Source organism: Excalfactoria chinensis, chromosome 5 (genome assembly GCF_039878825.1).
Source record: "Excalfactoria chinensis isolate bCotChi1 chromosome 5, bCotChi1.hap2, whole genome shotgun sequence".
In the NCBI taxonomy this organism is placed as follows: domain Eukaryota; kingdom Metazoa; phylum Chordata; class Aves; order Galliformes; family Phasianidae; genus Excalfactoria; species Excalfactoria chinensis.
Genome location: NC_092829.1, coordinates 32,794,105 through 32,819,516, shown reverse-complemented (window position 1 = coordinate 32,819,516; position 25,412 = coordinate 32,794,105). Strand labels below are relative to the sequence as shown.

Genomic DNA, 25,412 nt, shown 5'->3' with positions numbered 1-25,412 from the left:
TTTCTTATTGCCCAAATATAGAGTGTGGATTAAAGGAGAATATCTAAACTTGAAGTGTACTGTATATTTTAGTTTGAAATCTCTTGTATGTGGACTGTGAAAAACACCATACTGACCACCTTCCCCTAAAAAACCAAACAGAAAGAAACCACCTCCAAACTCCATTAAAGATCATTTTCTCCAAACTATTTCTGACTTTCAAAAAGGAACAGCTAATACAAACTACTGCAGTTGAACAACATTGTAACATCAAGGAATACACAACATACTGTTTGCACATGAAACATTCCTCCATGTGACATATGGCATGATCACCACAAGCATAACAGCACAGCTTGCCACTGTTAATATTGCCACCTGCCTGCAAAGCTCTTTAACTTTGTAGCAACTCAGATTTAATACTAATAGGTTCAGTAGCTGAACCACAGTATCCTGGTGGCATAGATCTCATCATCAGAGATGCTTTAAACCTATGAATATAGGTGGAAGGAGAGAGGCAGATGGAATTTATTTAAGCCCAGCATTGATGTTCTATTGATTTAATCAGCCATTTATAAGCAGTAGGTAGCACAGTATGGAAGAACATATTAACAAATACTTTTGCTTCACTAGTATTCATTCTATTGTTATTTTTCAAGGTGAGTACCCCCCTTAAGTCAAAAGAAACACCTCCCCCATCTCAAGTTTTGAGTTTTCAGTCTGCACAGGAAGTTACCTCTATGTTCATTAATCTTCCAACCTTGGACTTTAAGAAAATCCCACACTTAGACACTGAGAAACTTCAAAATTATATTCTGCTATAAAAAGCTAATTAGCGATATGTGCTGGAATGCTGTTTTTTTTCTTCTTCCTTTTAAATATAAATTTAGATTCTGGAATCAAGCCTTGATGTAGTCAGTATTTTCAGCAACAAGTTCAAGGGCGCAGAAGAGGAATAACCACAACCTATTGTGGATACATAAACTGAGGTGAGAAACAGCTTGCCAAATAACTACCATGCCTACGATCCTTAAGTAGAAGAATACAAAAAAATCTGGTTACTGAAAGGTTACATCTCTCAGAAGGAAAAATACAAATAAAAATGTCAGGTAGTTCAATATTAGTTTATTAAATCAGCATTCTTTATCATCAACTTCCTAAAAATGATTACAAAGCATATTAAAATATATTACAATATCTGCAAGGAATTTATTGTATAATAAAAGTGCAATAACAATGAACTTTGTTTGCCTAGCTGGACAAAGTGAAACACTGCACAGATCAAACTCCCTCAAAAATAAACGAGTGCCTTTGAAGGGAAAACACAGTATTTAACAAATGTATTAGAAAAGGTAAGCAGTGTGAAGTAGAAAAAGATCATGTTCATGTTCTCCATGATAAGTTATACATACCTAATATACTTCAAATTCTTTGCTTGAATTTCAACAATACAAAGAGCCACCAAACCAAGTGCATGTTGTGAATGGAAGGAAGTGAGAAGAAAGAGGGTACATTTCAAGTACTGTAAATAAATGATGTTTCAAGTCAGGGACCAGATACTGTTGCTTTTATACCAGGTTCTACATCACTCCTAACTAACAGTTGGGACCTCATCCGATCTAAAGATCTTTGCAAACTCATCATTTTCAACCTTTCACAGTTTTAAAAGGCTTTTGCTGTCCTGTAGTGTAGTTTTGAACAGTTATCCCACATTTTTTCTTCCAATCTACACCAAATATCTAACTGATTTCTGTGGGGACAGAATTACGGTCGGGAATTACAACTGTAGCAGAACAGATGGAGAAGATCTAAAAGCAGCAGTCTCTACTTTGGCTTAAAGCAGCAGGCTACACCAAAAGCACTGATTTCACAGGATGAATTCTTGGCAGTTTTGAATGATTTCACAGAAAATGTAATCAAAATCCTAAGCATAAAATGACCCACAAGTCCAGGACCTTGTTCTTTCTTGAGTAGAGATTAATAACAACATCAACCAAGCAACAAAAGTGATCTAATATTGATGCTCCCAATAACTACCTAGAGCACAATTTCAAGAGAAGGTAATTCTGCTCCCTTCCCTCCTTCTCATACTCCACACACTGTCTCACTAACTCAGCAGAGCACAATCCAGATTATGTCTCCTGAGCAACAATACCTTACTAAATTGGTTTAGCTGTGCAAGAAATTGCAGTTTAAAGTCCAAGTGAAATGAACTTGAATTTCTATCAACTAAGTGTGACCTCTGTTAAGATGCCAGCGCACGGCGCCACAGATCTGCATATATATTTATGGGCATAACTCTGCATACTTCTACTCCTTCAGATCAAAAGAGCAAATCCACCCCCTCTACTACATATGCTTCATGCATTCCCCTTCCCCTTCAAATCTTTCAGGAAAAGAGCAAACCATTACAACTGTATCTAAGCGAAGTATTTTAACTCATCAAAATGACACATTTGAGTTTGTCTCCTCTAGTCCAAATTAGCACATTCTTGTGGAGTCTGAAGAAAATGTAGTATTCTCCATCTTACTACCAAAAAAAACCTAGAAAAGAATAAATAAATCACCAAGAAACTATTCTCTCCCTTCACTGCAGAGTCTGTTTCTACTGGCATGGGATCACATAGCTCCAATGCATTTGGTGTATCACTCCTAGAAGCTACATGTGGTGGGAATTCAAACACAGGTCTACCCTGGAATCCTGTACAGCAGAAGAACAAGGCGAGACAGAGTCGAAAAATCAGCAACTTTCCAGATCTCTTCAGCTTTTCACACTCTACAGTAGTCACAACATGCAACCTTTCTTTCCTTCTCTTGGTAATTGCCCTTGCAATGCTGGTCTGGTGGGTCATTATTGCACAAATCTGTCACTGACTGCAGACACTACACACATTAGTACTGGTGCAGCCTGACTTTAAACACCCTTGCCATGTCTATATGATACCTTATGTTCAATCAAAAATAAATTACATGGAAATGGGTTACTCTGCAGAAATACAGGAAGTTCACAGTAAAGTTTCACAGCTCTATGGAAGAAACCAGAGATGCACAAAGGCTACTTTGGCTTCTGACATAGGTCTAACAGAAATAAAGATGGTGAACTTGAATGATATGAGAACAAAACTAAGACAAATGAAAGAGAGTAAGTCCCCAAGAATGGTCAGCAATGCCAGGATATCTTTGATACAGGCCTGGACACAACACTCAAAGTATTTTCCTCCCCAATACTGCTGCAAGGACACTGAAACACTTTTTGGCTTGTTTGATCTCAGAAGGCACTATCGTTGCCCCTTACTGAGACTGAAAGAAAAAATGCTTGAAGTTACAGAACCTTTGATATGCAGGGCATTTCATACTACAGATTGTGGAGTACAAGTCAGTTCTTGCTCCCAATCATAGACCCAGCCTGACTGCAAAGTGTGAATCCAAAAAAGAACTGGCCCTCCCCAAAAGACTAAAGTTCACAGGGCCAAAAATTTAACTTCTTTTAAGGTACTGATAAAAATCAGTTCAACATTTTGATTGTGTTGTTAGAAAAATGAATGTTTACTAAGCATCTATTCCTTTTGTGGATTGTTTCCAATAAAAGAATAATATTTGGAGAGGCCAGTCTACAACTTTATTTCAATTGATGTAAAGATCCACTTTAGTGTCTCCATCTCTCAAATCTGCCACCATATCAATCCAATCTCTCTTTGGTTGCTGTCAGCTATATGTTGGCAAAAGATAAAGACAAAAACTTCCCGAAAAAATAAAAAAAAAAAAGTATATAAAATAATATATACAGATACCTGTATAAATACCTGTAAATAGGAATTAAATACCCATGAAAATCTACTGATACAATTCAAGGTACTTTGAAGATGCTGACTTTGAACAACGCAGCTTTTCTTTCTGAACAGAATCTAAGGCTTTATTTGATTGAAAACCAGTTTATGGTTTTTTTTTTTTTTAAACTTATGAAAGCATTTTGCTCTCACTTTGAAACATTCAGGAATCTGCCTGCAGTACAGCTAAACTGAAACCTCAAAAGAAACTCTGAAGCCAAAGAAGAAAGGAGATTCTGTTCTTTCAACAATAATACTGACTATATAGTGCTGTACAAATCTGAAGAAGCAGATATTTAGATAAGACACAGTGATGACAGATTGAAATATATTTTGTACTTTATAGCTCTAAGTACTGAAGTTTTAAAACCAGTCTGCTCATAAACAAGTCTGGTCATATTCTGAGCACTTCTTAAAAGTCTCCTGCCACAACTCCTCTCTTTCTGTACTCACAATCCAAATAAGAAATAATGAAAACAAAAATTAGAATTTCTTTTCATGTCTGCCTTTCTCAAAATGTAGAGATGCTAACATTCACTTAACATCTGAAGTATGCTTTTAGCATAGAAAATGTGCTTTGCATGGGCAGGTGAATGAAACATTTAGAGCTTCCTTGCACTAACTAAAATAAACAGTTTGGGGAAACTTGTGGTTGCTTAAGTGGTTACATTTGGTGAAGGTCAGCTATTCAATAAATAGGATTTTTTTTCACCACTTTATGGTTGTAGAGGCAACAAGACATGGAAGCAACATCACCTTACCATCACACATTATGATAGATTTATACAAGGCACTTGTGGATAAGCATTTTTCAGTGATGGTCAGCAGGGACTACTACACTTCTCATTTCAGTAGCGTGTGTGAAATGTTGTGAGGGTTTAAATATCTCAGCCTAATTTAAAATGTTGATAGCTTCAAAACATTTGTTGAAATATATCCAAAATCCTCATCCTTCCATTGTATTTTTCACTCTGCTGTCTGCAATGGTTTCCTGTGAGATGGTGGCACCAGGTGGGGAGGTAGCGTGCCAGGCAGTTCATATCCATCCAGTTTAATCTTGATGAGATGTTTTGCTAATGCAAACTCCTCCTCATCCAACATCCCATCACCATCACAGTCTGCAAGTTTCCAGATCTTACCCAAAACACTGTTGGGCAGTTTGGAAGTCACCATCTCTTTCTTTGCATTGATCCCAGATATTTTGCCATTGATTGGTGATAGAGTATAGAAAATCTCATCATAAGCAGGTTTATCTTTGGCAACAACCCACTCATCTTCATCTGCTCCTTCCTTTGCACCTTCTCCGTATCCCTGGCCAAAAGGTCCTGCCATCGTGCCATCAAATGCCCCACCATGTACCATCTCTGTGGGCATATTGCTCTCTTCCTGGGTGATTAGGCTCATCAGGGAGGCAATCTTGTTGGCCAGCATGTTATCCACTGCTTCAATTAGCTTTGGTTTCAAAGAGTGAAATTTAGTGAAATCACACAACTCCAACTGCTCCTGTCAAAGACATAAAAAAGGTTTTGTTGACAGTAGTTAGAAAAGCTTCCGATACAATGAAAATGATAGGAAATGAATTTCAAATGAAAACAACCTATAACATTTTGAAATTGTTCCCACAACTGAAACTGAAATTTGTCTTGAGAAGTGTAGTGAACACTATGTACCATAAATGTAATAATACATTGATCAAATATGCTGAGAATTTTGCAAAAGTGTATGAGTTTCTCCATGAAATTACATTTACAATTTACAACTTGATATCCAAAATGGCAATGCTTAGGAACAGAACAGTTGATTCTACCTAACAGCTTTCCATTTGATAATTTTCTACCCTACTTGCATACTTCCAAAGGTAGGGCTTTAGTCCTGCTAGCCCTTCTGCAAGTGCTTAAGGTTAGAAATAAATCCAGGAGTTTGCAGGACTGCTCTGATTTTATACATTAAACTTCTTGTTTGTGGGTAGGTCATGAAGAAATATCCTTTATCAATAAAGAAAGACTGAGTCGGGTTAAGAGCAGCAGTGTTTTCTAAAGCTCTGCCATAAGCCATGAAGTCATATGGTTCATTTTGAGTCTCCATCTTCTACATATGCTAGTACTAACCTCAGTGAGATTTTTAACTAGGTGAGGTACCGTATTTCAACACAAGTCCAAGCAAGTCCTATGTCAGACCACAGAAAAAACATCACAATTTTTTTTTGTTGTTGTTTTTCCTACATGCAAAATGCTAGCCAGGAAAAGAGAGGTATGGTGGAAACACACACACACAACACTAGAAAACAAACTAACCAAACCAGAATGGCATTAAACTGCTTAAACAGATGACATTAAAGCTACTCCTCTACATATCTGAACTGTAATAAACCAAGAAACCTGAAGCACAGAGAAGTTACTTCACCTGTGCACAAAGAAGTTTGGATTTCTCGAAGGAAAAATTTCCATCCAACAATGATCAGGTTGAAATAAGATGAAATTTATGCACAATCATAATCAGACAAATTTTATGCATAATCATGTGAATATTTATGCACAGGTCACCTGACTTGCTGTAACTGAACAGTTTAGATTTATAATGTGCAATATACCTTAGAAAGCAAAGGTCAAACCTGCTATCTATTTTCTCACGATTTTGTTCCTCAGTACAGAAGTGGTCTCTCATGTATACATTTACTGCCATCTGCTGCTGATGTTCAGTGATATACACTATTAGTTTGATAAAGTTGTGTGCAAACTGTTTCAACACCCCAACTGAGAAGCAATCTCACTTACTTCCTATCATGAACAAAAGTGGCAAGGGGAAGAAAAACTCAACTTGTCCCATGCAAATCCCCCTCTAAAACCTAACATAAAAAAACCTTGCTCAGCAATATTGCCTGTGAAAATCTTGTGCTAAATCTATGAGTTACTGCCTCTGAAACAACTGATTCCTAAGTTAAATATTTTAATTCATAAAAGAAACTGTGTATTCCTATAGACATTAAAATAGTCATCACTGATTAGTATGTTATGATTAGTAGTTTAAATATCCTACATAAATTGGGAGTTACATATAAATGCCCATCTGAAAAACATTCTCCATCACAGCTGTGACTAGCTCCTCATCTCAAGCTCATCAGCTTGGAAGATTAGTTAACTTCTAATTCAAACATCATATAAAATGCCAGTGATCTGAGATCAAAAGATTGCAAACAAAGGTTTGGATAATCAATGGAAAAGCACTGATAACACAACAGCTGTCCTTCTCTAAAGGAAGTGACCGAAAGGCTGCACAGAGTTAAAGAAAAAAAGAAGACATACTTAAAAATTAACAATATAAGTACAAATTAAGAACTTCTATCTTTTGTCTTCACATAATACAATGCCTTTGTTACTCGCAAACAGTATCAGTGACAGCAAGAACAGAGGAAGGTGAACATGAATAATGTGTGACTACAGATACCTTCACCTATCCAAACATCTGTTAGCAATGCAAGAGCAATATAAATACCCTTATTTAGGACACTCCAATTTTATTTGCAGCATCTTAAGAAATGTTCCATATTTTCTGCCACAAGAGACTATTACTGTCTAAAAGGTCATAAGATCTCATTCCCTAAGGCAATTTCTACAGTCTTGCATCAGCAAATGGACACGATAAGGAAATTATCAATCATTTTCATTTTGTGCTGCTTCCATATCATGCTGACATAAGTGACTGATTGTCATTTCCATTACTCCTTTGCCGTTTGCCTGAAGGCTCCTAACTATCATGCTGAGACACTCTGTCCTATCCTTTTTGATTTGGTAATATTGTTGGAAAATTAATATGATTTCAGTAAGTGCAAACTATCATTTTACCTGCATTTTCCTGACTTCAGGGAAGTCCCCTGCTGAGATATGATATTCTCTTTGCAGCTGGCTATAGATCTCAGGCAACCTGCTGATCAGCTCCTTCTTCTTGTTCTCTTTTCCAAACATAGAGGGCATTTCTTTTTTCAGATAGCTGATGATATAAGCATGTACCTAAGAAGAAGCAAAGTTGAAATCAATACTACTGCTTATCTAAGCTTAACATCATTAGTGTTCTTCACCCAGGTCACAAAAGTAAACATAAAGATATACTTCCTGAGATACCTCAAGGACATTATCAACAGTTTTTTGTGGAACTTCACAGTTACAGAAAGAGGCGTCAAATAGATTTTGCTGCTTTCAGCAGTCCTTTTAAGGTAAAAATGAAATTAACTGCATTTAAAAAAAATACATATGTACACTTGGGGAAAAGAAAATTGAGTGCAGTTTAAGAAGGAACATTGCACAGCATTTTATCTGTACAGAGATGTCATTCTGACACTACATTCATGGATTGTACAGACAGCACCAGCTGGATGGTCTATCCATGTCAGTAGTGGAGAGCTGTAATGCTATTTACTTGTCTTGCCAATTATTGTGAGAAGCAATTGGTAATGGCTTGGGTAATCCCAGTATGTTAAGAGGCCAGGCTATCTAATTGAAGTGACAATGTGTTCCTACCTATCCACTCAGAGGCAGGTGAGTACATACAGTCTATATTTATGTAGCCACAAAAGGATGACAGAGCAGTCAGTATGCTACAGTAACAGCATGCCTTGGTTGCCTTGCAAAGTGTCAGGCAGAAAAGCCATTCTATCATAGAAGTAAAGGCATTAATTTAGTGTAACAAATCCTAAACCACTTGGATACTTGCAGAACTCTTTGAGTTTACGATCTGCTGGGATCAAGATAAACCAGCACCCATCCCATATATTGATCCTCCATCCACCCTTCCCCAAGCCATACATCTCTCCCCCTTACCACCCTGCCATCACCTTTCACCAACAAAAGGACCTTTGTGGCCAGGCAAGGAGCAATATGGCCCAGGACAATACTGGGGGATGACAGACTACTACCAAAAAAGCATCAGTAGAAAAATATGATGATGTCTATATGGCAATGAGTATAATTAACACCTACCAAAACACAACAGAATGTGTCTTACAGTATTCTATGTAAAACTTACAGGTAACTTGTGCAGGGAAAGTGTGTTTCCATTCTTTTACTATATTCATTTAGAATCTTACTCGAAACTAGAAAATACATATATATTTGCTTATAAAATAAAATAGCATAGACAGTTTTTCTTTGCATGTCTTAAATTCAAACCTAATGTCATATTTGACTTAACAAAACAACAGCTATGCAAAAATAGACTGTATAGATTGTATGCATTCAATACTGTTTATTATCTAAAAGGAATGCATGTCTTTTTATTGCAGATATACTAACATTTCTACAGAATAGGGAAAAAAAAGCAGCACAAAGAAGTAGCGCCTTTTGCATAAAACCGTGACGTTTTTTAATAGAGGAGACATGAATATTCTCTAGAATGACAGAATCAATTAAACAGGAATATTTCCAAGACAATTTATAAATAATCTTAAGGAATATTATGGATCTCATGTTTAAAATACTTTTCTGTTGTGTTTTTCTTTTTTTTCTTTTTTTCTTAAGTACTATGCCTGTAGTTGACAAGCACTAACAGCTTTCTTTGTGTGTGCCAACAGGCAAGTATGTTTCTTAAAGATAAGAAGAATTCTCATCAGAATGGGAAAGTGAGTCACAGGACTTAAAAGAAAGGTCTGATACCCAAATTTGACGGCAAGTTAACAGTTTGCTTTTTTTGGGGGGGTGTTACTGAACTTGTTTAAGAAGGGCCTAAGAACAGAGTGGTATAGAAATAGAACAAAAATAGTTTGCAATACTGTAAAAATGTTTGAATCAATAATTAAATAATTTAAATAATTAAAGTTCAGTTCAGAGGGCAGAAAGATGACACCGGAAGAATTACATTGCTGCTGTCCTGCAGATATATAGTTTATTTTCCTTCCTGAGCTGTCTGATAGGTATGCCCCATAAGCACTGTGCTTTTTATTCACCTTCACCCATTTTTATTTTATGTTTCATAGAAATGCCTAGAAGTGATCTGACTGTAATGATAAACTCTAAAGTTAGGGAGGCTTCCCAATACAAGTCTTTATTTCCTATCTCCGTCTGTATCTTCTTTCTTTAAAAACAGAACATTCAATCAATTTACTGATTCACTACAGAATATTCTGGGAAGGGTGAGAAAGGACACACTGAAAAAAGAATCCTCAGTTAATTTAGCCAGCATCTTTACCTTTGCAAGTCTTGCTCTCTTAATGAGATCGTTGAGCTTTCGCACAGCAGCCTTCTGTGGGAGACTCTGGATATCCTGGAAAAGATCCTGTGCCTCTGCTTCAAAGAGCCTGCGATTCTCTGTGTTTCGGAGAGGCTGTGCCCAGAAGGAGCCAATGTAGACTCGCAGCACCTCTGGAGTGTTGATCACCTTTCCCAGGGACCACATGAGTGCACCGTAGACCCTCATCAGCTGCTGGGTGTCCACCTGGTCAGCCTTATTAAGCACCACCCTTATCTTGTCATCCTGGCCCCGGAATGCCTTTATAGCCTCTGAAAACTCATCAGATATATCCAGCTTATGGGCATCAAAAAGGAGGATGATGCGGTCAACTCTCTCAGCAAACCACTGGAGGACTTGGCAGAAGTCATAGCCTAAGGAAAGAACACACTATTACACTTTTCCTGCTCAGAGGAAAGAGTCTCAGAGAACGTAGGGTAGGGGTGTAGAATAAGGGGATCATAGTATCTCCCTGGAGAAAAAGAGGTTGTGGACCAACTGGAAGAGAATGGGCAGTAAGGTCAGTACAACTGTATCCTACATTTCTTCAGACAGGTCTCACTATTACCAGCTTTTGCTAATATAGCTGCCCTTCTGATTTTCCTCAGCCTTGTCATCCATTATCCATGCTACAGTCTTTCATGCTGCTGTGAGTTACCAGCTTACATGCAGGTTTGTCTCTTTCCAGAGGTTCTGATTTCAGCATGGAGAGTGAGCGGGGCTTTTATCACAGCTTCTCCTCTCACTGTTAATGCCAGTCACTCTGGAAGCACCATCTATCAGTACTAACAAGTACAAATGCAACACTTCAGTCTAAGTCACCAATCAAAACTTTTTGGATTTAAAAACCACTGCCAAGCTCCTATTGCTTCTCATTGCAACACTTGCTGTTATTTCTGCCACAGTAAACTCTGAAATCCAACTTGCAAGTGATGTGCTGATGGCTTTGAGGATGTGACAGGTTACAGAACGCAAATCAGCAGTGACCTTTTTGATCATTTGAAACTGACTTTTTGATGTTCTGAAGGAAAGGCTGCTTGTAACATCTGTCTGAATGCTTTTATAAACGTAGATGGTAGTTTAATCCACACATGAAGCAGCATTCAGGAACCCTTTTATTTGGAAGTGACACATTCTGCCTGTTCTCACCACAAATGATGTGGTATTGGGCTGGGTATGCATGTGACTCACCTTGTTTGAGTAAGGAACAGCAAACTCTGACCAGGAACTGATATTCCATCCCAACTCTTTCACTCAGAAAGAAGTGTAGATGCTTCTCAGCCTTTTGATGCTCTACTGCTGCTACTTCTTCTGAAGCTTGTCCAAAAGACCACTGTCAACTACTGTATACAGACTAAGGGTGTCTCAGAAGTTACATCTACTTGCAAGTGCATATTAAAAAGCCACAAGTCACCCTCATACCCAGCTAAGGGATGGAGGAGAGAGCAACACATGAGCAGCACTGCAGAACACTTCAGCTCATCCTGAGCTACAGGTGGGGTAGAGCCAGCACAGGTACAAGGACCAGGTGTCTGTAAGGGGCTCAGCAGGGAGACAGAGAACAAAACAGAATGATGTGGATGAGATGAAAAAGTTGGAGAGATACTGTTTGAGCTGACCAGTTCTGCAAACACTGATATGAATGTGTACTCTCATGTATCACTGGCCCAGGGCAAAGTATCAACCCCAGACACAACAGTTACGAGCCCCACAGCTATGCCATCATGCAGTACAAGTGAGGTCAATTTCCTGTGCCAGTCAGTAACAAGGATTAAGACAAATGACAGACTTTTCCTTTGGAGACCAAAGTAAATGATTACTCTAATACCATCTCCCAGAGTTACTCCAACTCAGAAAACAATCAGGGAGAACCTGATGGGTGGCACCGAACCTCTGTCAACAGGGACAGGCAGAGCATCCAGTCCTTCCACCCCTGGGGCTGGTGTTCCTGCAGCAGCAGCACACAAGTAACTCTTGGATGAATGCTGCAGTGAAGAACCTCCATGTTTGGAGAAAACATCTATTTCACAAAACAGGGGTAGGCAGAATATTGGAGCAATTGCTATGAAAACAAGCCTGCAAACACACAAATTCTGGACCCGGACAGCACAGCTGTTGTCTGAAAAGTCTACTGCTCTTTTCTTGTTATGAGACAGGCATGGACATAAACTTGCCCACTATTTCAAACACCACTCAGTCCCACACATAGATGCAATTTTTATTTATTTATTTATTTTTGCTAACACTGCTGTCCTGGAATGAGTTTCTAGTTATGCCAATGAAAATCTGCATTACTGTTGGCAGCCAGATCCCAAGGATTACAGTGCAGCACTGCAGGGAAAGCCTGACACAGCACTTTGCTACATACATCACCTTTCCTAATATCCAACTACATTTTCAGAAACAACGCAGAACTGAGAAAATCACAAGTATCTAATAATTCTGATTCTAAAAAATGCAAACTAAGCAATGTCCTGCATTTTCAGATGATCTCTTTCCCCATGCTTCTTTAAACCTTTGCCTCTGGTTTTGGTACCAGTTAGCTTCCCAGACAGAAAAATGTACATTTCCTTTTCTGTCACCATGCATTCAGTGGCATTTGCAGTAAAATCATCAAGGCGTGGTTCCTGAACACTACAAGGGGAAACGCCACCGCATTTTCTGAGTAATTGCTTTAATCCTGCTAAGGACAACCATTCTAGCAGACATGAATCAAATTCTCCTCCCTTTCTCAAAGCAGTTCCTTCCTACACCCTGGCAGCGTTGCTTCATCTTTCTCCTTTCCTTACACCCATTGTTCCTTCCAAATATTGCAGACTATACCCACATTTGTGTCTGAAATCAGCATTTGTTCCCAGTGATGCTGCATAACCTCCTCGCGCACTCACAGGGTGGCAGCAGCATAGGGACAGCCATTGTCTGATGGGACAATGCCAGCACAGATCTGCACATTCTCATCGAGTCACTTACACAGACAGTGAACTGACAGGCAGAAAGCTTTGGGCACATGTTCCTACTGACAACGGGAGCAGGAAAGGTGCATCAGAAAAAAAGATAGCATTGAATATTGTCCTCAGCATACATTTTTGATCTTCCAGAAAGCAATCAGCTCCTTCATCCTTGGCCACTTTGTCAGCTTTCCAGGACTATAAATAAAACAAGCTGGGAAGCAATGTGCTGCCTGCATTTCTGCAGTCCCTTCACTTTTTTCCTGTATTTTGAAATTAAAAGTTGATATTTACTTGTTGGTGAAAAGAATGAAAATTGAGGTCCTGTAACCTAAGAATGGTTCTCATTCTTCCATCAAGCATGCCAAAACACCACCAGAAAGGACATAAGCTAAACTTTCTGGGTGCCTGTTCTTGAGACACTCAAGATCAGGCTGGAGGGGCTCTGAGCACACTGATCTAGCTGTGGGTGTTCCTGTTCATTGCAGGGGAGTTTGGCTAAATGGCCTTTAAAGGTCCCTTCCCTTCCAGTGATTCCATGATTCATCCTCTAGAAATGTAACAGAAAAATTCAGACGTGAAAAAGCACCAGCTATGTACAGGATAGAAAGCAACTAATAATAATATTTCTGTGGTGTTATTTTATGTCACATTCCACTGTCAGATTATGAAAAATCTCATTTTATGTATATCCTTTAGAAAATAGCATCAAGTTTCATCAGCAAAACTCAAACTTAAGAAGAAATAAAAAGATGATAAAGACTAAAAATGAAACAGAACCAACAAGCAAAAATTAAAACCCTGTAAAATTTCAAAATACAAAAATCTAAAACCTGTCAGAAAAGAAATTCTTCTAAAGAATCTCCTGGTGTGCCTGGAGCTTCCCTGGCAAGCTAAGAAATGAGTGCCCATGTCAAAGTCTGAACCACCTTCAGTGAAAGGAAATGGCAGCTCCAACAGCAAAATGCACAAGCTGTCACCTTATTTCAGTAAGGAACAGAATTTTGTCTGATAGAGGTATATTAAAGTACAACAGGAAATATTCTCTAGAATCTGCTTTTATCTGTATTCCTTGATTCAAGACAGAAATCTAAACAACTCAAACTTCAAAATGCACTAAATTAGGCTTATTTAGCTTATGTTGAAGTCATTCTAGAAGCTGTTCAGACAGGCTGTGCAGCACAGCATCACAGGATAAGTCAAGTTTGTGGCCTACAAAATCACCAGTATCAAATCTGCATAAGCAATATGGTAGTCACATAAAAGGAAATGTATCTGACTACAAAATATTTCATACACGGGCAAGTACAACATTGCCTAATCAAAACAGCATGCAATAAGTCCATACAAAAGCTCCATATAGCAACGTGCAGATACACCAGGAATGCTGACTCCCAAACTTCATTACTGTACAACCATGCTGGCTAAAGCTAAAGAGCATTGAGCAGAATTGCATTTTTTATTAAAGAATCACCCCAAGTTATGTATTCGAGAAAAACCTTAACATTGAAAAACATCTTGATGAAATGTAAACTAGTCAAATTAAAACTCTGTTAACAGATAAGAAGGGCTTAAACTTATGATGGCGCACTGCCTAGGTGAAAATCTACTGTATCAAAGGGCAGGCCAATTACACCATTAAAACAATTGATAAGGTACATACCATATTGTTCAGAAATTGACCCTGGAATGAAACACAATCTTGTCCTATGTGCCCATCAAATCTGGTGCTTCCTTGGCAATCCCTGACAGTGTTGAATTTTGTCATTTGCTCACTTAATGGCTGATCATAACAATGCTTCCATTTTGTGAATATTTCACGTTCTCTTCCATACTGCTACAAAAGTGGCAGAAGATACGTGAATGCTGCCAATCATCACTTCCTCTTACATAAAGAAATGGAAAAGGAGGAGGATAAAGAAAACTGGAGTCCAAAGGAACAAACCAGAATCAAGATATTAAAGACTTTGGTAGTCTTTGGTAGAGAATGTGCTCAGTTATTCTCAGCTCCTGCAACTCACCCCTGCTTATGCGCTGTTTCTCTCCTGAGAGGATGCCTGGGCTGTCAATGATGCTGATACTCTTCAACACCTGGTTAGGCAACTGAGAACAGAGGAACCTGCCAGCAAGGTGGGGAGAAGCAAATATTACCAAAGAGCTCTAGCTCACATATAAATTTTACCTTGAGAACTTCCATTAATGCATTAGCTTTCAGAAAAACTCAAGCAATCTTAAACAACAGAAAAGAAAGGGAATGGGGGAAAAGGAGAAAAGGGGAAAAAGCTTTTGAAGTGAACCTCTTTACCCCTATTTTTGTCACCACACTTTCAAAACTAAAGTAAACTAAACAAAGAGATGAAAGTATGGGCCATTCATGCAACATTTAGAAAACCAAAAACTATATAAAACAAACATTTTGCTAGGATCCAGATGGGCACATACAAGAAATAAAGGCTCACGTTCTTTGACTTTCACCCAAATTCAGATATTCAAAAGAGAAGGGAAGCAGATGAAAAGCCATGCAGAAAACATGCTTAAATTACTGCCAAGTCAGCCCCCACTTGCTCTGGCTGTGGTTAAATGGTGATTGCTTCCTCCTTACCAGCCTTCTGCAATGGCTTTTGCAGAGGACTGTAAATAAATAGCATTTCTCATACAAACAGAGCAAAAGCTTCTGTACTACCAGAAGTTTAAATTACAGACAGCATGATCTGAGTAATAATCCCCTATCTATGTGACAGGACACAAATTCAGTGGTGGTATTATGAAAAATAAGTAACTCAGCCTCCAAGAGTTACATCTCCCACAAGTTCAGAATGCCTCACACATGTAAAACCCAAATTATTCTGATGCTTCTGGGACAACTCATGATTGGAAAAAAAACAAAAACAAAAACAAACAAAACAACAACAACAAAACCCTTCACCTCCCTTCATCATGAACTGCTTTTAAGAGATTTGTGTAAGAGTTTAATCTTCTTATGGAACAGTGGTTGAAGACTATACTGACAAGTTCACAGTGTAATCCAGCCTCTGCAAAGCTTGCACTCTACCACAAAAGACAAACTGGACAGTCAAATAAAAGGCTGCCATGAGAAAGCAACGTGAGAACAATGGAGGTTACTGAAAATACTATAAGGAAGTTTAAGGCATTTTCAACTAAGTAGGAAAGAGAAATGAGATGCCAGTTTTGAATAGCAAGCAATATGATCAGAGCAGCAGATTGAGGGTGGTGCTGAGGAAAGAGGCAACTGCACTGCTGCTGCAAAACAAAGACAAAGGAGCTCATGTGAATACTGGGGAAGATAAGGTTGCTTACAGCACTGCAGTATAACAATATCACAGTCACCAAAAGTACTTGAATAATTTAGCTAGACACTTTGCATGTACATCTCTTTAGCCAGTAAATAACCTACGCTTGCATATGATTCAGAACCTGACACCATGAGCTAGACTGATGGTCTAGCAAAAAAACAAAACAAAACAAAACCATAGCATTATTACACATTCAGTGTAAATACTTATTTGTGGTGAAAAACACTATTCATGGTATGGTTATGTTAGCTGTTTTCATAGAGCACAACGGTGAGGAAGGACAGGACTTAGCTAGTCATCTCACAGAAAAGGGACCCCAAGAACAGTACTTAAAATTGGAGCTGACTGCAGCTTCCCACAGCACATGTTATCTCTCAGAAAACTGATAGCCAAGCTGACCATAAGCAGCTATTAACTTTCTTTTGTGAATATGCACTGCAAGAGATAAAACTGTACTTGATAAACTTTTAACACATATTCCAGTGTTTATCAGCCAAACAGGAAAGATTATTGTTAAGAAAGAACCAATTTAGATTAATTGGCTCACAAAAGTAGACCTCCATGCCAAACCACCATCAAACACAGGAAGAAAACAAGGTGATTACTCACACAATACGGACAAAGTTATTAATAACTCCTAACTGGAAATATTTAGATGGTGAGTTAACCTATCTATTGCAACACTCCCAGCCCCTGAACAACTCAGCTTGATTTTGTAAATACACAGCAGCTATCTAGACGATAATGCTATCATCCTGGTCTACTGCAGTGCTTGAAAACCAGCTTCATCAGTCATCAAAATTAATCACTTTCTCTCAGGTCTTCTAACAGATATCCCTACAATTCTTTCAAACAACTTTGAAGTGTTTCTGAAAAATTACCAGTGTATGAGACCAGTATAGAGGAACAGGACAGTATCAAAGGAAGTAGATCTTTCTGTATTTTGGATGATAGTTTTTAAATAACAGCATTTGTCTGTTATCTATTATAAACACTGTATATATAGTACTAAATAATAGTACTTATCTATTAGTTTTATTGAGCAGGGGAATTTGTGACCAAACTAATCCTGAGTTCCAGCTGGCATGACATCTAAAAACCAAGTCAGCTTTAAGCTAGCACTCCTATTTGAACATGTATTTCACACTGCTCAAAATGAATGCAGAAGAAAAGACTTGGCAAGCAATACAGATGCTTGAAAGTGGAATTAAATAGAAATATAGACTTAAAATCAAAAGGTCACAAACAACCAGATCTCACCTGTTTAGGAAAGCATTTCCAAACCGGCTGAGCTTACGAAATGGCTTCTTAGGATCAACAACCAGGGCATTTCCTGGAACGCTTCCTTCTGATTCTCCATACATCACAGCAATAAAAGAATCTGTGGTAGGTTCCGGACCAATCCGCATGCCTGGAAAGTCTTGTTCCAGCAGGTATCTAGTGATGAAGAATATATAAAGTAACAGAATGAATGACTGAGAAACAAGATGAAAGTAAACAACTACAATGCCCTTGAAAATTCTTAAGGATATACACGCCAGAATCATAAACACAGTAAACACAACAGAACCATAAAACTGCATTTTTATCTGTATTCCACTGTTTGTATTAGCTAGGAAAATTTAAAAAGATCAGATTCCAGTTTTTTACAAGTAGGAAAAAAGATAAAGTCAGCCCCTTCACAAAAACAGGGAGGAAAATATTTCCTCAACTGCAGCACCTGAGCCATTCATATGGATATTTCTAACAAAGATCACAGTACTGTAACTTACACTAAAAGACATTACTTTCTTTCGCCCATGTTTCAAGCCATTACAAGTGTTTCTAGTACTGAAAGGGAGTGGTTTGAAACAGCACATGAATAGCATCAGCTTGCTGACAGATCTAACCGTTCAATGAACTCTGTTGCAGCACAGGATTTTTACTAACTTCAACTCACCTTTCCACAGGAAGAGACAACACAGTTAGGAAACAAAATACCTACTTTTATTTGGGAGTGAGGCTTTTATTCTGGTCTGTATATCAAAAAATTGTTGTTAAATAAGTTAGACCCACAGAACTTCAGGGCTGAAAGTAACAATCATCCTAGAGGCACAAGATCAGGCAATGCTGGACAGAAATGATCTTGCATCCCCTGCAAGCAATCTGCTCAGAGATACAGACTCCATGTAGACAGTGGGCCAATTTTGATACAGAAAGTCAAGACTTGACAGGAAGCTCTCACACCCACAATGAAAAGCATCATATGTGATCAAAAGCACACAAGAGATGTCCCAGATCCCACAAGATCACAAGGAATCACATCTTGAAGAGGACAGAGTCTTTAGCAGGGTCTGTTGTGATAGGACAAGAGGAGATGGTTTCAAACTAAAAGAGGGGATATTGAGATGAGAGATAAGGAAGAAGTCTTTTACAGTAAGGGTGGTGTGGCACTGGGACAGGTTGCCCAGAGTGGGCAACCTTGGAGACACTCAAGGTCAGGCTGGACCAGGCTCTACACAGAGTGATCTAGATGTAGGCATCCCTATACATTGCAAGGGATTTGGGCTAGATGGCCTTTAAGAGTCCCTCAAAACTTTAACGATTTGATAGTTCTATTACATCTGGTTGGGGATCCAAATGCAGGCTAGGACATCTTCATGGTAATAGGATCACTGATATCAATCAGAAATGATCATAAAACTGGCAGGCATTGGTGATGAACCTTCAATAGTGGTCTTCCTTTAGATGACTAAAAAATAATCTCATAGCTTGCTCACAAGGCTGCCAGCGCATACAACACTTGCAGACTTCAGAAAGAGTTGACAGCATCATGCACCTTTCAGGATTTTCAACTTGCATTTTTTCAGCTCAGCACTAAAAAAATAGTGTAAATTCAAATTAGCTTTGTATTTGAGAAATGGAACAGATAAGAACAAAGTTGCAATGCTTCCATGCTGAATTCAAAGATTGTGCTTTAAAAGCCAGACTCTTGTAATGGTGACAATGCAGGAAGGCATGAGCTCCTTCCAAATACGGGTCCCAACCAGCAGCTAGTGCTGTGCCTGGTGCAGCTCTTTAGCAGACAGCGAGCACTTTGCAGGGCAGGTATTTTCCATTAAGGCACTGGCTCACAGACACAAATCCAGAATCAGGACAGCCTAAAATAAACCCCAAGATCTTGAGTGCTGGCGGTACAAACTATATCACACTTCCTCTCATTATGAAACTACCGCTTTCACCCAGCCACGCAAAAGGGAAGAGCAGCCTCCTATAAGCTGAAGAGCTGCAAATATCTTTGTATCGTGTGTGATTTCAGCACAGGAAACTACCTGGATTTTTAGCATCCGTGACCACATGTCCTCCTCAGGAATTTTCACCAGAGGGAGTTCAAAAAGATTAACAGGAAGAATGCTTAAAAATAGCGAGCGCCCCAAAGACAGTCTGGATCAAACAGCAGACATCCTGTTGACTCAAGGGACTTGCTCTTCTCTCTTTGTTTTCACCTGGGCTATAACCTTTCTGCTGCACTAATAACCATTTGTCTATGTCCCTTGGCCAGATCTATAGCCAAACTCCGGGAAACCAGTTCACAAGGTTCCAGAGATAGCAAAGATTACTCATGGTGGCGGATGCTGATAATCATCTAAAGTCTGCACGCTTCAGCTAAGCCACGCTAACATACAAACACAAGCTAGTTGGACAGATGAGTAGTGGGCAAGGATGCAGTATGATACATGGAGAGACTGACCGAGCCTTTTTTCCTATGGCTGTTCTCCTCCCATTTTACACAATAACACAAATCCTCCTCACTTTTTTTTTGTTTGTTTGTTTGTTTGTTTTAAGGACACAACAAAATTAGCAGAAAATGTTTGCTGCAGTACAAGAATTCATACAATCACGGAATCATAGAATGAGTTGGAAGGGACATTAAAGATCATCTGCTCCCCTGCTATGGGCAGGGCTGCCACTCACCAGATGAGGCTGCCCAGGTCCCCAACCAACCTGTACTTGCTTGCCTCAAGGGATGGGGCACCTACAGCTCCCTGGGCAGCCTGTGTCAGCACCTCACTGCCCTCTGGGTGAAAACTTTCCCCAATATCTAATCTAAATCTCCCCTCCTTTAATTTAGAAGCAACCTCCTTTGTGCTTCCATTTTGTTTGAGTAAAAAAGAAATTAAGAAGGCCTCTCCCTGTCAATCCCAACAAAAAAAAATGATGCAGCCCATTTTTTGCCATATACCCAACTGCTCAAAGGATACTACAGATACAGCAGGGAGCTTTCTCAGAACTCAGCTCTGGCTGAAGTAAATAGAAGGAAGTTTGCTATCTTCACCTCTGCGTAATACCTCTGAGCACAGTCAGATCATCAGCTGGCAAGCTGAGGAATTCACTTCTGGTTTTCCTCACCGCAGTAAGTGTGTGGAAGAATGCAAGAGAAAGAAAGCAGTAGGAAAAAAAAAATAAATGCAAGAAAGCAAGTGAGAAAGAAAAACCCAACACTTGGTCTCTTACGCTTCTAAAAGAGATGTTAATAAGTTAATTGTATCACACTGGAAGTCTGACACATTGTGTTAAAGAAAGTGACTACAGATTTGCAGTGACGACCTCTATCTCTGGCACACCACCATTCTCTTCTCCTGTCTCTCCTTTTGCTACTCTGAAGCAGCCATGGGAAGCTGAGAGCATTCCAGAAGCTGCACAGGTACAGTGCCAAGTAGCTTACATGGAGATAAGCTCTTGGAGTTCAGCCACCCTCCCACCCTATTAAAAAAACAATCAGACAAGCCACTTGGTCCTGGGTATTGCTGTTTGAATTGTCAGCACTGTCAGTTACCTGAACAAAATGGTGTTAATATAATATACATCTTACTCAGTGAAACCAGGAGGTTTCTGCATTGTTCCAAGTGCAAAGAGTATCAGCAGTATTCAAGGGGGGGTGTGGGGGGTGTGGGGGGGGGGGGGGGGGAGGAAGAAGGGCTGTCAGTGTTTGTTTTCCCATTTCTGTCTCCTGGGACATGTGGTCATTGCTAGATCAGTGTTTTCCATGAAGACTTGGTGGAAGGAACTGGGTGGACGTGTCTGAGCCATGAAAACGTGCAGTTCTCATGATAATTTCCAAATCAGATTACACTGTGCTGGGTAATCACAACGAGTAAAGCTGAAATGAATATTGACCAGGACAACAGATTTATGGATTCACATATGAATGTGACAGCAAACACTGAAATAGACCAAGTGTGTCCTTCTGATTATGAAATGAAGAAAGGTGAAGCAAAAAGCTGCTTTAATTAAGATTTAAAATAATGTTTGCTTGCCAAAAGCCTACCAGCAAAAATAAAATAAAAGGAAAAATGAGTTAAGGTCTAACTTCCTCCTGGAGAAAACTAACAAGCTTAAGCTCTGAATTATAACAATCTTGAGAGGTTACAGCATTTTTCCAAGAAAAATCACCCTCTGAACTGGATTTTAAATATCAGTCACTGTGACGTAACATCTATATTATCATTATAAGCTGCTGCTCTTGAAGAGCATTTTCCCATCTTGCTGCAGTCAGTTACTATCTACAGGTGTTATCTATTCCATGGCAAACTCTGATGTAATGAATGCTTATCTGCTCCCTGGGAAGGCACTGGTGCTGAGCTCAGCCTGTTGGCCTGCAGAGCACTAACAACTGCTTTGTCACTGACAGGGTCTTAGTGTTCAGTTTCTGAGGTCTCCAGCACCCAGCAAAGGATGAAACCATACTGTGATCCACCTGAATGGGGTCAGGAGGAAAGGGGTAGGTGGGGGAAAAGAAGGGCATGGTGCACTAAAAGAAACTGCTTCCTCCATTCAGTCACAGATTTTAATAAGAAGTATGAGAAAACAGCTTCAAAACTGACATTTACCAGACCTCCTACATTTATTTAGACCCCCTACCCCAGTAGAGAAAACTGCAGTCTCACTGCTCTGGGAAATTAGGCTAAAATGCTTGGAAATTAAATTTCCTTCTTCACCTGGACTGTATGTTAATACCAGTTAGCCCTATTCTTCAGTATTTTATGGTTAAAGTGGTAACATGTCAATTACAAAGCGATGGCACCAAAAGCACTTATGAACCACCTCGAGGACCATCACACTGACTTAATCCCAGTACTTAACACAGGCACCTGTCAAGGACAGAAATTCAGAATGCCCATAAAGGAAGAATGTGAGTTCTCATGCAAGGCAAACTGCAACAGGAGGGGAAAAAATATCCTATGAAATGACTCAGCAATTCAGCTGGCAGGTAGCACATGTTCAGGTGCACAGTATTCTGGCCTGTTCTGTCTCCAGGTTACCCATGCCCTCTCATCACCGACATAGGAACACTTGGGGTGTTCTATGATCTATCACAGAACCATTGAGTTGGAAGGAACCTTTAAAGGCCACATAGCCAACCTCCTCTGCAATGAGCAGGGACACCTACAGCTAGATTAGTGTGCTCAGAGCACAGTCCAGCCTGACCTTGGATGTCTCCAGGGACAGGACATCCACCACCTCTCTGGGTAACCTGTTCTGCAGATGCTTACCTGAAAACACACTCAGACCACCAACACAGCTATCACGTGAGCACAAGTAACAATGAAAATGAATTGGTCAGGGTGGTTAAAGAAATGCTGGGAAAACCTAAGTAACCCAGCCCACAAACACAGACTTTCAGCTAGCACTGGGGAACCTGAAACTGAGTTTCCCTTCTTTTAGTGGCAGCCCCACTTCTATTTTTAATACTGTGCTCCAAGTAAACTTGCTCTATGTGTTCACAGGAGTTCAATACCCAACAGAGAGCTTTGCTTGGCCCAGGGCTCAAACACAGCTGCCAAGAAGAAATGGAACACAAATGCCTCTGCAAACATCTGAAATAGCGCAGGTGAGCAAAGGCAAACCATGTTCTGCAGTGTAGGAGGGAGGGAGCCGCAGATTGCAAAGGGAAACAGTGTTACAGGCAGTAACCTTTGGAACTAAAAGGGACATATTTGTATCATTTACAGAAGGTCAAAACTTCACCCAAAGACCTCTCAGCCTCTTCTGCAGCATTCTAAACAATCTTTATAGAACCACCACATTGTTTGAGTTGGAAAGGACCCTAAAAGGTCAGTTAGACCAAGTCCCCTGCAGTGAACAGGGTCACCCACACTAGATCAGAGTGCTCACAGCCCCATCCAGCCTGACCTTGAGCACCTCCAAGGATGGGGCATCTGCCACCTCTCTCAGCAATCTGTTCCAGTGCCTCACCACCCTTATTGTATAAAACTTCCTCCTCGTATTCCAGCTAAATCTCTCCTCTTTTAGTTTGAAATAATCTCCCCTTGTCCTATCACAACAGACCCTGCTAAAGAGTCTGTGCCCTTCTTTCTCACAGCCCATGTTTAGATACGAAAATGAAACACAAGATAAATACACCAAGACAAATGCAGGCACTCCCAGCTCCCTAAAATCCCCACAAACTTCACAAGAACAGGAAAGATACAAAAACACGACAAAAGTACCATATCTTGAATTTAGGAAAAAGAAGAGGTGGAGATACGGTTACATGGCCGCTGATGACTGATGTTCTTTTAAAGCAAAGTAGGCAGTTCTGAGAAAAGTTAACAGGAAGTACCCAACGAGGTTACAGCCAGCACGACGTGAAACCGAGAGAACCTCCTTAACCAGGAAGTTGTCAGAAGAACCGCAGAACACCGAGCACACCCGGCAGCAGCCCCATCCCCGCGCCGCCCCGCTCCATCGCCAGCACCTGCCCTGCCGGCGGGGACCGCAGGAAGCGAGCGGGTTTCGGCGCGGGGCTCAGCGGGCAGCGCCGCTGGCAGCCGGGGCGGCTCCCGGGAGTGAGGCGTGGGTAGGGGTCCGCCACCTACCGGATGAAAGTGGTTTTCCCGGTGCTGTACTGCCCCACCAGCAGCACCATGGGCTTGTTCTCGAAGTCAGCCTCCTCCAGGGCGGGCGAGTGGAACTCATGGAAGCGGTAGTGCTCCTCCAGTGGCAGCAGCTTACGGAGGTAGAGGTCCCGCAACCCTCCGGTCACCGTTTGCACAATGTCGCTGCCGCCCACTCCTCGCTCCCGCCCGCCGCCCTGCTTCCCCAGCCAGCTGAACATCCCGCCGCCTCCTGCCCGCACCGCACCGCTCTGCCCGCAGCGCGGCTCTGCTCCGCTCGTCCCTCCCCCGATACGGCCCTGCCCGGTGGGGAGGCGGCGCCAAGGGCCGGGAGCGCCCGGGGCGGGGGATGGCTGCAGCCTCCAACACGACCCGACCAGAGCCTTCCCAGCAAATACAAGTTTTTTTCGGCTGTGGAGCTGATGCTGGGGCCCCTCGCACTGAAACCCGGCGGCTCCTCTGGCAGCTCAGCCGCCCGGATGCCTCTCGTGTTTCTCTGCTGACGGCTCCGTGTGTCACCGAGCGCCGCCGCTCCGCTGCCGCATTAGGAGCTGTCCTAAACGTGGAGGAAATTCCCCCGATGGCATTCGTCTTCAGCCGCGCGGTTTAACCGTAGGTCGCGGCAGCACGTTCAGCCAGCCTAGAGGATCATCTTTTCCACTCATTTTAGAATAGATTTTAACAGAATACAATAAATACGCCGAGACAATGAGGACATCCATAAAACAAATACTTTCTTCTCTCTATCCAGTAATAAATAAATAAATAAATAAGTGTGGATTTTCTTCTGAATCTGTGTTTAAACAGAATGTTTGAAGTTCTTCCTTTGTGTTGCAATCTGACATCATTGTTCTGCAATATCCCTATAATCTAAATCCCTTTTGGCAGGCCCATCACTCTACTGAGCCCACTGACCCACAGATTTAGCTATTTACCTTCCTTCTTTCTCACTTCACCATTACTGTTACTCTCCCTCTGCCCCCTCTCCTTCCCAAGCACATCAGCAGGTTGAGCTGTGCCCTTTCCCTGCCACCCTCCTTGTGTAGTACCAGCGCTCAGCCTCGCTTCCTTGCTTCATGTTTTATTTAGGGCTGCACACATGTTTTGCAACCCTTTTGTTGCAATTTCCATGCTGAGTCTAAACATTTTATGCCACTTCAAGAAGGGCCCCGTTGCTTGGCTTCCTCATTCCGTGAAATGCTCTTACAAATTTGGAATGCTCCTGATTATTTATCATCTGCAAAAACATCT

General features: G+C 40.6%; 1 protein-coding gene across 1 annotated transcript; it reads right to left on the bottom strand.

Moving 5' to 3' along the window:
• Positions 1-1,086: 1,086 nt before the first annotated feature.
• EHD4 (EH domain containing 4) lies at positions 1,087-24,428 on the bottom strand. Its single transcript, XM_072337589.1, has 6 exons — positions 24,144-24,428; positions 17,545-17,721; positions 14,992-15,089; positions 9,984-10,396; positions 7,649-7,813; positions 1,087-5,309 (listed from the first exon to the last, which is right to left on the bottom strand). The coding sequence occupies exons 1-6, from the start codon at positions 24,380-24,382 to the stop codon at positions 4,773-4,775; spliced, it is 1,629 nt and encodes a 542-aa protein (XP_072193690.1). The 5' UTR covers positions 24,383-24,428; the 3' UTR covers positions 1,087-4,772.
• Positions 24,429-25,412: the final 984 nt, after the last annotated feature.

Coding starts and splice junctions, on each gene's coding strand:
- EHD4 (XM_072337589.1), bottom strand. CDS start 24,382: ATGTTCAGCTGGCTGGGGAAGCAGGGCGGCGGGCGGGAGCGAGGAGTG. Junction 15,090..17,544: donor GGAAATGCTTTCCTAAACAG/GTGAGATCTGGT, acceptor CCTTGCTGGCAG/GTTCCTCTGTTCTCAGTTGC. Junction 10,397..14,991: donor GAAACAGCGCATAAGCAGGG/GTGAGTTGCAGG, acceptor TTCTTTCCTTAG/GCTATGACTTCTGCCAAGTC.